The sequence below is a fragment of the Heterodontus francisci genome, chromosome 1, assembly GCF_036365525.1.
Source record: "Heterodontus francisci isolate sHetFra1 chromosome 1, sHetFra1.hap1, whole genome shotgun sequence".
NCBI lineage: Eukaryota > Metazoa > Chordata > Chondrichthyes > Heterodontiformes > Heterodontidae > Heterodontus > Heterodontus francisci.
Window position 1 is genome coordinate 24,617,466 of NC_090371.1, and position 13,237 is coordinate 24,630,702.

General features: G+C 42.6%; 1 protein-coding gene across 2 annotated transcripts in view; it reads right to left on the bottom strand.

The window, feature by feature from the left end:
- dnaaf9 (dynein axonemal assembly factor 9) overlaps positions 1 to 13,237 on the bottom strand; it is a 265,646-nt gene that overhangs the window by 195,062 nt on the left and 57,347 nt on the right. For both annotated transcript variants that reach the window (XM_068028730.1, XM_068028729.1), the window contains exons 10-12: positions 12,668 to 12,803; positions 8,616 to 8,697; positions 8,490 to 8,526 (exon numbers count right to left, since the gene is read on the bottom strand). In XM_068028730.1, coding sequence (XP_067884831.1) covers positions 8,490 to 8,526; positions 8,616 to 8,697; positions 12,668 to 12,803 — 255 coding nt within the window. The remainder of the gene's footprint in view (positions 1 to 8,489; positions 8,527 to 8,615; positions 8,698 to 12,667; positions 12,804 to 13,237) is intronic.

Consider the following 13,237-nt stretch of genomic DNA (forward strand, 5'->3'; position numbering starts at 1 on the left):
ATTAGCCACCTCTTTTAAGTCCCGAGGATGAAGTCCATCAGGACCCGGGGACTTGTCAGCCCACAGCTCGATCAGTTGGGTTAGTACTGCTTTCCTGGTGATTGTAGTTTCACCACGTTCCCCTCTTCCTTCCACCTCCTGATTTACAGCTATTGCCGGAATGTTTTTTGTATCCTCCATAGCAAAGACAGAAGCAAAATATTTCACACAATCACAGAATTGTTAACAGTGCAGGAGGAGGTCATGTCTGCACCAGCTCTCTGAAAGAGTAATTCCCTCAGTTCCAATCCCCTGCCTTCTCCCCATAACACTGCTCATTCTTCTGTTTCATATAACTGTCTAATTCCCTCTTGAATGCTTCTATTGAACCTGCCTCCACCACATTCTCAGGCAGTGCATTCCAGACCTTAAACACTCGCTGCATGAAAATGTTGTTCATGTCACTTTTGCTTCTCTTAAGAAATATTTGAAATCTGTGCCCGCTCATTCTCGATCCTTTCATGAGTCGGAACAGTTTCTCTCTATCTACTCTGTCCAGCCCCCTCATGACTTTGAATACCTCTATCAAATCACCTTTCAGCCTTCTCTTCTCCAAGGCAAACAGTCTTAACTTCTCCAATCTATCTTCATAACTGAAATTCCTTATCCCTGGAACCATTCTCGTGAATTTTTTCTGTACTCTCTCCAATGCCCTCATGTCCTTCCCAAAGTGCAGCGCCCAGAACTGGATGCAATACTCCAGCTGAGGCCAAACTAGTGTCTTATACAAGTGCAACATAACTTCCTTGCTCTTGTACTCTTTGCCCCTATTAAAGCCCAGGATACTGTATGCTTTATTAACCACTTTCTCAACCTGTCCTGCCACCTTCAATGACTTACGCACATATACGTCCATGTCCCTTTGTTCCTGCACCCCCTTTAGAATTGTGTCCTTTATTCTATATTGTCTCTCCATGTTTTTCCTACCAAAAATGAATCACTTCACATTTCTCTGCACTGAACCTCATCTGCCACCTGTCTGCCCAGTCCACCAACTTGTCTATATCCTTCTGAAGTTCTACACTATCCTCCTCATAGTTCACAATGCTTCCAAGTTTTGTATGATCGGCAAACTTTGAAATTGTGCCCTGTATACCAAGGTCGAGGTCATTAATATACATCAGGAAAAGCAAGGGTCCCAACACTGATCCCTGGGGAATTCCACGACAAATCTTCCTCCAGCCCGAAAACCACTACTCTTTGTTTTCAGTCACTCAGACAATTTCGTATCCATGTTGCTACCATCCCTTTTATTCCATGAGCTACAGGTTTGCTCACAAGTCTGTTATGTGGCACCATATCAAATGCCTTTTGAAAGACCATGCATGTACCCCACACAAACAGCATTGCCCTCAATAACCCTCTGTTACCTCCTCAAAAAAATCCAGCAAGTTAGTTAAACATGATTTTGCCTTAAGAAATCCATGCAGGCTTTCCTTAATTAACTCACATCTGTCCATGTGACTGTTGATTTTGTCCCCAATTATATTTTCTAGAAGCTTTCCCAGCACCAAAGTTAAACTGACTGGCCTATAATTGCTTGACTTACATTTATACCCTTTTTTGTACAAGGGTGTAACATTTGCAATTCTCCAGTCATCAGGCACCACCCCCGAGTCGAAGGAAGGCTGAAATATTATGGCCAGTGCCTCTGCGATTTTCACTCACTTCCCTCAGTATCCTTGGATGCATCTTAACTGGTCCTGATGTTTTATCCACTTTAATTGATTCTCTAGCCAGCAGAAAAGCCCCTGGAAAGAACGGCATTACCCCTGAAATAATCAAGAGTGCCAAGCCTGCTATATTCTCAGCACTCCATGAACTGCTTTGCCTGTGCTGGGTTGAGCGAGCAGTACCACAGGACATGCACAATGCCAAGATCATCATCCTCCAGAAGAACAAGGGTGACCGCTGTGACTGCAACAACGACCGTGGAATCTCCCTGCTCAGCATAGTGGGGAAAGTCTTTGCTTGAGTCGTTTTAAACAGACTCCAGAAGCTGGCTGAGCGTGTCTACCCTGAGGCACAGTGTGGCTTTCGAGCAGAGAGATCCACCATTGACATGCTGTTCTCCCTTCGAAAGCTACAGGAGAAATGCCGCGAACAACAGATGCCCCTCTATGTTGCCTTCATAGATCTCACCTAAGCCTTTGACCTCGTCAAAGAACAAAGAACAGTACAGCACAGGATCAGGCCATTCGGCCCTCCAAGCCTGCGCTGATCTTGATGCCTGCCGAAACTAACACCTTCTGCACTTCCGGGGCCCATATCCCTCTATTCCCTTCCTATTCATATATTTGTCAAGATGTCTCTTAAACGTCGCTATCGTATCTGCTTCCACCACCTCCCCTGGCAGCAAGTTCCAGGCACTCACCACCCTGTGTAAAGAACTTGCCTCGCATATCCCCTCTAAACTTTGCCCCTCGCACCTTAAACCTATGTCCCCTAGTAACTGACTCTTCCACCCTGGGAAAAAGCTTCTGACTATCCACTCTGTCCATGCCGCTCATAACTTTGTAAACCTCTATTATGTCACCCCTCCACCTCCGTCGTTCCAGTGAAAACAATCCGCGTTTTTCCAACCTCTCCTCATAGTTAATGCCCTCCAGACCAGGCAACATCCTGGTAAACCTCCTCTGTACCCTCGCCAAAGCCTCCACGTCCTTCTGGTAGTGTGGCGACCAGAATTGAACGCAATATTCCAAGTGTGGCCTAACTAAGGTTCTGTACAGCTGCAACAAGACTTGCCAATTTTTATACTCTATGCCCCAACCGATGAAGGCAAGCATGCCAAATGCCTTCTTGACTACCTTATCCACCTGCGTTGCCACTTTCAGTGATCTGTGGACCTGTACGCCCAGATATCTCTGCTTGTCAATACTCCTAAGGGTTCTGCCATTTACTGTATACCTCCCACCTGCATTATACCTTCCAAAATGCATTACCTCACATTTGTCCGGATTAAACTCCATCTGCCATTTCTCCGCCAAGTCTCCAACCGATCTATATCCTGCTGTATCCTCTGACAATCCTCATCATTATCCGCAACTCCACCAACCTTTGTGTCGCCTGCAAACTTACTAATCAGACAGCTACATTTTCCTCCAAATCATTTATATATATTACAAACAGCAAAGGTCCCAGCACTGATCCCTGCGGAACACCACTAGTCACATCCCTCCATTCAGAAAAACACCCATCCACTGTTACCCTCTGTCTTCTGTGACTGAGCCAGTTCTGTATCCATCTTGCCAGCTCACCTCTGATCCCGTGTGACTTCACCTTTTGCACCAGTCTGCCATGCGGGACCTTGTCAGAGGCTTTACTAAAGTCCATATGGACAACATCCACCGCCCTTTCCTCATCAATCAATCATCTTCGTCACTTCCTCAAAAAACTCAATCAGCAGACATGGTCTCTTCAGACTACTAGCAAAGATCAGATGGCCACCAAAGCTACTAAGTATCATCACCTTATTCCATGACAATATGAAAAGGCACAATTCAGCATAGCGGTGCCTCATCAGACCCCATTCCTATCCTGAGTGGCGTGTAACAAAACTGTGTTCTCGCACCGACACTGTTTGGGATCTTCTTCTCACTGCTGCTCTCTCATGCGTTCAAGTCTTCAGAAGAAGGAATTTTCCTCCACACAAGATCAAGTGGCAGGTTATTCCACCTTGCCCGTCTTAGAGCGAAGACCAAAGTACAGAAAGTCCTCATCAGGGAACTCCTCTTTGCTGACGATGCTGCATTAACATCCAACACAGAAGACTGTCTGCAGAGACTCATCGACAGGATTGCGGCTGCCTGCAATGAATCTGGCCTAACCATCAGCCTCAAGAAAATGAACATCATGGGACAGGACGTCAGAAAGGCTCCATCCATCAATATCGGTGACCACACTCTGGAAGTAGTTCAAGAGTTCACCTATCTAGGCTCAACTATCACCAGTAACCTGTCTCTCGATGCAGAAATCAACAAGCGTATGGGAAAGGCGTCCGCTGCTATGTCCAGACTGGCCAAGAGGGTGCGGGAAAATGGCGCACTGACACGGAACACAAAAGTCTGAGTGGTTCAAGCCTGTGCCCTCAGTACCTTGCTCTACAGCAGCGAGGCCTGGACAACGTATGTCAGCCAAGAGCGACGTCTCAACTCATTCCTTCTTCGCTGCCTCCGGAGAATCCTTGGCATCAGGTGGCAGGACCGTATCTCCAACACAGAAGTCCTCGAGGCGGCCAACATCCCCAGCACATACACCCTATTGAGCCAGCGGCGCTAGAGATGGCTTGGCCATGTGAGCCGCATGGTAGATGGCAGGATCCCCAAGGACGCATTGTACAGCGAGCTCGTCACTGGCATCAGACCCACCGGCTGTCCATGTCTCTGCTTTAAAGACGTCTGCAAACACGACATGCAGTCCTGTGACATTGATCACAAGTCGTGGGAGTCAGTTGTCAGTGATCGCCAGAGCTGGCGGACAGCCATAAAGGCTGGGCTAAAGAGTGGCGAGTCGAAGAGACTTAGCAGTTGGCAGAAAAAAAAACAGAAGTGCAAGGAGAGAGCCAACTGTCTAACAGCCCCGACAACCAATTTTATCTGCAGCGCCTGTGGAGGAGTCTGTCACTCTAGAATTGGCCTTCATAGCCATGCCAGGCGCTGCTCCACAAACCATTGACCACCTCGAGGCGCTTACCCATTGTCTCTCGAGGAGGCCAAAGAAGAAGAAAAAATACAGACAGCCCAACTAATACTTGCTCTATCAATTTTAAACTCCTCTAGTGTCTGACTTACCTCCTCTTCCAACATTGCCTGGGTTGCATCTGCTTCCTTGGTAAAGACAGATGCAAAGAATTCATTTAATACCTCAGCTGTGCCCTCTGCCTTCATGTGTAAAGCCCGTTTCTGGCTTCTAATCAGCTCCACTCCTCCTTTTACCACCCTTTTACTATTTATATGCCTGTAGAAAACTTTGGCATTTCCTTTCATGCTAGCTGCCAGTCTCTTTTCATGCTCTCTCTTAGCTTCTCTTATTTGCTTTTTCACTTCCCCTCTGGACTTACTGTACTCAGCCTGGTTCTCAATCATATTTTCTACATGGCATCTGTCAAAAGCACACTTTCTTCTTTATCTTCATCTCTACCTCTTTTGATATCCAGGGAACTCTGGATTTGTTTGCCCTACTTTTCCCCTTTGAGGGAACATACCGCGACTGTGTTCTTTGAAGATAGCCCATTATTCATCTACTGGTTTTCCTGCCATCTTTTAATTCCAATTTATTCACCCGAGCTCCATTATTGAAGTTGGCCTTCCCCCAGTTAATTATTCTTACCCTGGATTGCTCTTTGTCCTTGTCCATAGTCAGCCTAAACTTTACGATACAATGATCGCTATCCCCTAAATGCTCTCCTACTGATAACTGATCAACTTGGTCCACCTCAGTCCCAAGAACCAGGTCTAGCAGTGCCTCCTTTCTTGTTGCACTAGCGACATACTACTGTCGAAAATGTTCCTGAACACACTCTAGGAACTCTTCTGCCCTTTATGCGGCTATTATCCTAGTCTATGTTTGGATAATTAAAATCCCCCATTATAACTATGCTATAATCTTTGCACCTCTCTGTAATTTCCTTGCAAATTTGCTCTTCCACGTCCTTCCCACTAGCTGGTGGCCTATCGACAACACCGAGCAATGTAACTGCACCTTTTTTGTTCCTTCGCTCCAGCCAAATTGATTCTCTTCTCAACCCCTCTGGGACATCCTTTTTCTCCAGCACTGCAATGCTCTCCTGAATCAATACCGCCAGCCCTTTTGTTTCCCTTCCGTATTTGTTCATTGCATCCACCATTTCCTTATTATCTACTATTAGCTCCCCATTCGCACTCTCTAGAGGACCAACACTCTCTTTACTTACTCTTTCCCTTTTTAAATACCTGTAGAAACTCTTGCTATCCATTTTTACATTTCTAGATAGCTTCCTCACGTACTCTAATTTCTTTCTCCTGATCAGCCTTTTAGTCATTCTCCGTCGCTCTTTATATTCTGACCAATCATCTGAACTGCGACTCATCTTGGCAAAATTATATACCTTTTCAAATTTGATGCTTTCCTTGACTTGTTTAGTTAACCACAGATGGTGGGTCCTCCCCTTAGTTTTTCTTTATGGTCGGAATATACTTATTCCGAGTATTCTGAAACATCCCCTTAAATGTCTGACACTGCTTCTCTATTGGTCTATTTTCAAGCCTCGCAACCCTATTCACTTCAGCTCGCTCAGCTTTTATGCCCACATTGTTGCCCGTATTCAAGTTTAAAATACCCTTCTCAGACCCACTCTTCTCTCTTTCAATAAAAGCAAAATACTGCAGATGCTGGAAATCTGAAACAAAAACAAGAAATGCTGGATTCACTCAGCAGGTCTGGCAGCATCTGTGGAAAGAGAAGCAGAGTTAACGTTTCGGGTCAGTGACCCTTCTTCGGAACTCTGGAAAGAGAAGCAGAGTTAACGTTTTGGGTCAGTGACCCTTCTTCGGAACCGAAGTTCCGAAGAAGGGTCACTGACCCGAAACGTTAACTCTGCTTCTCTTTCCACAGATGCTGCCAGACCTGCTGAGTGAATCCAGCATTTCTTCTCTCTTTCAAACTGGATGTAAAATTCAATCACATTGTGGTCACTGCTACCTAGAGGTGACTTTACTCGGAGGTCATTAATTAATCCCATCACATTGCACAATACCAAGTCGAATATAACCTGTTCTCCGGTTGGTTACAGAAAGTGCTGCACTAAGAAACTATCTCAAAAGCATTTTATGAACTCCTCCTCCAAGCTACTATTGCCAATCTGATTTTTCCAGTTTATATGTAGATTAAAATCATGCATGATTATTGCCGTCCCTTTATCACAAGCACCCAATATTTCTTATTGTATATTCCGTCCTACGTTGCAATTACTGTTCGGGGACCTGTAGACTACTTCCACTAGTGACTTCTTGACCCTACTATTCCTCATCTCCAACTAAACCGATTCTACATCCTGGTATCCTGAACCAAGGTCATTTCTAACTATTGCACTAATGACATTCTTGATTAACAGCGCTACTCCTCCACCTTTACCTTGCTTCCTATTCTTGAACATCACATACCTCTCAATATTCAGGACCCAATCCGTATCATTCTGCAGCCACATATCCGTAATGGCTATCAGATATTAAGTTACTTCAATGTGTGCTATCAGTTCGTCTACTTCGTGTTTTAAGTTGAAAAGAAGCTGGCACATTGAAGGCTGTCCATAGTTTGTAATTTGAGAGTGTCAATGATTTCAGAGTGCCTCCTGTATATTTTACCAAATGCAAGTTATTTGTGTCTCACAATAAGTGCCTGTTACTACAGTGAAACCTGTATAATCAAACTTTTAAAATAAACCTAACAGTGACTTCACATTTTAACCATAATGTCAGCTGATACAATTCAGGCATGTTTCTAACATTCAAAGCTGGTGATCAACATAAAATTTAAATACTATAACCCGGCAGGTATTGTACTTTAGCCTTGCATGTGTCATGAAAAGGTTATTGCATGCCTCAGGTAGCTTCTACACGTATGACAGGACTATACTGGAAATGGTAAAAGTTGCTCACTGTGCACTCCTGAGAGGTAATTTTAACTTCTGGTGATAAAATAAAACTGTCCATATCAGATCTGCGACCGTTAAACAGCTCACCGAAGTTTCTTTTCATCGAGTGGCCAATCTGATGTCACTCGTTTTACACGATCGGTAGAAGTTAAAATTACTCCCTCCGAATCTCTGCCATGCACAAAGATATATTATTTCAGGCTACGCAACTTTTTTTTTTTTTTTAAAGATTTTTTCTTCATTCTGAAATAACAAAAGACAGTATTATACTTAACTTTCACAAGAACAACTATTTCACCCTTGATTTAAAAAGATCTTGGGTATTGAGCAAGTAAACGAATGATGAACAGCTACTTCAGATTCTTTATACCAGAAAAAGCCTTTTGCGTCATGTATGCTAAGCTGTTAGCTGTCTGGTGGCAAAGCCATTACAGATAATGACTGCATCTCCTTTCCGCAGAGTAAACCTCCATACATTGAGAAATATTGAATTCAATTTTGTCAGTGGACAAATAATTATTTCAAAAAGGCACATATACTATTCCAAGACTAAGTTTTCTAAGGGAAAAAACTTGTATATTTAAACTGACACTCGGCTAGAAATACAAGACTTAACAGAAACTACAACCCTGGCTTCTATATTAAAAACAAATCTTGTTAAAATACTGCTCTTGTGGTAGTGCCTCTTTTATATCCTGAGATTTTCTTCATGTTGGTAAGGAAAAGTTACGACAGCCATTACAACTGATGTTTACTCAAGTTCATTATTAATGTCTTTATTTTAAAATTTGACACAGAAAGTTAGAATAAAACTTACAGCAGTTCATGCTTTTTCTGTTGATTGTTGTCTTTACCTGCAAGAATTAAATTAAAAAGTCATTTATTTCACTTCTGATTATCTTTAGAAATTGGAAATTAACTATTTATTCAAGTACTAACTTACCTATGTAAGGTACATGCGAATTTCCAAAAAAGTACGTCCTTGAGCATGCCAAAGGTCCTCTGGGAGAGGTGCACTGCACAACCTGGAAGGTTTCAGTAACATATTATTCCATAGAACATTCACAATTTTGGAATCTAACAAGCAAATTGTATTTTCAGACCGAAGTAAAATATAATTTAAGATTCGGAACCAACAAACTTTTGGGGCAGCAGACTGGTGCAAGTTTCTGTTCAGGATTTTCCACAATGAATTTTTGACACAGTTCCTATCATAACTTGGTTTGGCTAATCAAGTTAAGAAGCCGACTCTATGTGACAAAATAAAACTTGTTGCTATTATACTCAAACTCATCACAGAAATTATTGACAACTTTCTCAGCATTGAAGCCAAGACACCAACTAATGTTGATACTGCCTACTTCTGTAGACAGCGATTCAGCTACGATTTATCTCAGATGAGATAATATTAGTACCGCGTACAAAGTGCTTAACAACCCAAATTTTGGTGACCTCCACCAGGACAGAGTGGGGAAAAGCAAATATCCTCAGTGCAGTACAACAAATGGGTCATTCTCACGATGGTTACCACTGGGGTACCACAAGGATCAGTGCTGGGGCCACAGCTGTTCACAAGCTATATAAAACGATTTGGATGTGGGGACCAAGTGCAATATTTCCAAATTTGCTAACAATACAAAACTAGGTGGGAATGCAAGTTGTGAGCAAGATGCAAGGAGGCTTCAAGTGGACTTGGACAAGCTAAGTGAATGGGCAAGAACATGGCAGATGGAATATAATGTGAGTAAGTGTGAAGTTATCCACTTTGGTAGAAAAAACCCCCAGAAAGACACAGTATTCCTTAAATGTTGAGAGCTTGGGAAGTCTTGGTGTCCAAAGGGACCTGGGTATGCTTATTCATGAGTCACAAAAAGCTAGTATGCAAGTACAGCAAACAATTAGAATGGCAAATAGTGCGTTGGTCTTCATCGCAAAGGGATTGGAGTACAGAAATAAAAGCGTCTTGCTGCAATTGTATAGAGCCTTCAGGAGACAGTTTTGGTCTCCTTATCTAAGCAACATACGAGCATATGAGTTTGAAGCAGGAGAAGGCCACTACGTCCCTTGAGCCTGCTCTGCCATTCAACAAGATCATGGCTGATCTCATTGTAACCTCAATTCCATATTCCCGCCTACCACCAATAACCTTTTACCCCCTTGCTTATCAAGAACCTGTCTACCTCTATCCTAAAATATTCAAAGACTCTCTTCCCACCGCCTTTTGAGTTCCAAAGACTCACGACCCTCAGAAAAAATGTTTCTCCTTACCTGTCTTAAATGGGCAACTCCTTATTTTTACATAGTGACCCCTAGTTCTAGATTGCCCCACAAGAGGAAACGCCCTTTCCACATCCACCCTGTCAAGACCCCACAGGATCTTATATGTTTCAATCAAGTCACCTTTTGCTTTCCTAAACTCCAGCGGATACAAGCCTAGCCTGTCTAACCTTTCCTCATAAGACAACCTACCCATTCCAGGTATTATTCTAGTAAACCTCAACTGCTTCCAGCACATTTACATCCTTCCTTAAATAAGGAGACCAATATTGTACTCAGTACTCCAGATGTGGTTGAACCAATAACTGAAGCATAACCTCCTTACTTTAGTATTCAATTCCCCTCACAATAAACAACATTCTATTAACTTTCCTAATTATTTGTGATTCATGCACTACGACACCCAGATCCCTCTGCATCTCAGAGCTCTACAATCTCTCACCATTTAGATAATATGCTTTTTTTTTTATTCTTCTTCCTGCCAAAATAGACAATTTCACATTTTCCCACATTATACTTCATTTGACAGATCTTTGCCCACTCACGTAACCTCTCTATATCCCTTTATAGCTCCTTATGTCCTCTTCACAACTTACTTTCCTATCTATCATTGTCATCAGCAAATTTAGCAACAATACCTTCAGCCCCTTCATCCAAGTCATTTATATAAATTGTAAAAAGTTGATGCCCCAGCACTGATCCCTGTGGTACACCGCTCGTTGCATCTTTCCAAGCAGAAAATGATGCATTTATACCTACTCTGTTTCCTGTTAGCTAGCCAATCTTCCATTCATGTCAATACGCTACCCCATACCATGAGCTTTTACTTTCCACAATAACCTTTGATATGCCACCTTATCAAATGCATTCTGGAAATCCAAGTTCAGTACATCCATCGAATCCCCTTTATCCACCTGCCATAGAGGGAGTGCAATGGAGCTTCACCAGACTAATCCCTGGGATGGAGGGATTGTTTCATGAGAAGAGATTGAGGAAACTGGGCCTTTATTCTCTAGAGCTTTGAAGAATGAGAGGTGATCTCATCGAAACTTACAAAATTCTTACAGGGCGTGACAGGGTAGACGTGGATAGAATGTTTCCTCTGGCTGGAGAATCTAGAATAAGGGGACACAGTCTCAGAATCAGGGGTAGGCCATTTATGACTGAGATGAGGAGGAACTTCTTTACTCAGATGATGGTGAATCTTTGGAATTGTCTACCCCAGAGGGCTGTGGAAGCTCAATCACTGAGCATGTTCAGGACAGAAATTGATAGATTTCTGGAGACAAATGACATCAAGGGATATGGAGACAGCACGGGAAAGTGGCATTGAGGTAGATGATCTGCCATGGTCTAAATGAATGGCGGAGCAGGCTCGACAGGCTGAATAGCCTACTCCTGTTCTTAATACAATATCTCCCATTTATTATGCTTCAACATTGAAAATCAAATAGCCAACTCAACAGTTCAGGCATACAAGAGATTGGCTTCAGATTGTTCTGGAGTTAGCTAATTATCAAATCAATGGCTACTGACATGACTATACACTGAGAAAAATCATTCCGGGTCTGGACTATGAAGTTAAAAGTGCCAGTTCAACCACACACCAGGTTAGTGTAAATGACAAAATATACCAGTTTTGAACACAGTGGTTGCTATATCAACATAATCTGTAATATTATTTGCCTGCAGTTATTACGGCATTTTTTAAAAATTCTTTTCATGGGATGGGGGCATCGCTGGCAACACCAGCGTTTGTTGCCAATCCCCAATTGCCGTCCAGAAGGTGGTGGTGAGCTGCCTTCTTGAACTGCTGCAGTCAGTCTGGTGCGGGTACACCCATAGTGCTGTTAGGGAGGGGGTTCCAGGATTCTGATCCGGTGACAGTGAAGGAATGGTGATATTTTTCCAAGTCAGGATGGTGTGCGCCTAGAGGGGAACTTGCACATGGTGGTGTTCCCATGTGTCTGCTGCTCTTATCCTTCTAAGTTGCCCTTCATTCTTTCTTCCAGACAGGTAAAATGTTTGCTGTTTTCCAGCCATCTTAAAAACCAAATGAAACCAATGTGACATTGCCTCTTTCCCCAAGAGAAGAGCCCAATACTGAAGACTTGAACATCTTTCACATCCTTGGAGTCATGCAGTTTAAAGCTAACAAAACTGTTTTTCATTCTGCCCCTTGCAAAACTGGGATTCCCTATCAATTTCATTACTTTATCTACTGCATCTGTCCCACCAAACACATTCTGATGCAAGCTACAACTGATCAGTACTAACACAGACGTAGTACCAAAAAGAAACCATTTCATCACTGGCCAAGTTTTAAGTTTTGACTCTTGCATGAGGTCATTCCCAATTAGCCTGCAAGATTTAAAAAAACCTTGCTCCTTGGCTTGATAATACAAACTGACACACCATGAGTGTGTTCAGGGCGCAAACATGCACCTTACTCAAGATACTGCATAAAGCTACTTGGATGCAGAGGAATTCACAGAATCACAAAATTTTTACAATGCAGAAAGCGGCCATTTGGTCTATCGTGTCTGCAGCAGCTCTCCCAATGAGCAATTCACTGTTGCATATAAAAGGTGGAATTAATTATGTATTGTATCCATAAAGATACAAAATATTCCACATCAAAATTAGTCACCGCGATAGTAAAACCCAGAAAGCATTCCAAATTGCACAAACTCAAATGGGAGAAATGAGTTACAATACCATATGCCAAGCTGCACCTCCTCTGCTGTTTGTGTTTCTAACAAGGTGACCCTCGGATGGAAAAGTGAAGCTGTAGGAGTTTAAGTTTTCTTTTGTCGAGTGACATCCGAAGAGAACAAAAGGCTGCCGATCAGTGCTGAATAAGGGGTCAGAAAAACAAGAGGAAAACCATGTTGAACATTTGTAGCCTACTTTCATCAGACAACATGCAAAACATTCTGGTCAAAATGGCTATAGTAATTACTTGGGTAACCATTAAAAGAGGACTGAAAATTGGGATATTGAGCTGAAGTGTTTGAACTCATTGATAAATTATGCTTTGAGGGAAAACTCAGTTAATATTCCTACTCCTCCTTAAAATAAATGTATTTCCAGATTTAATTCAAGTGTAAGCATAGTCCCGCCTCTAAACTGAATCCGTGTATTCAGAGATCAGTTTCACAACTCACCTAATTGAACTAATTTCTGTACATGTACATTTAAGTGATGGAAAATACTTGGAGAGTGGAGAAAGAATGTAGAAAAGACGTTTGTGCTTTTGCTAAGTGGCTATACCAAACATCATTTTAA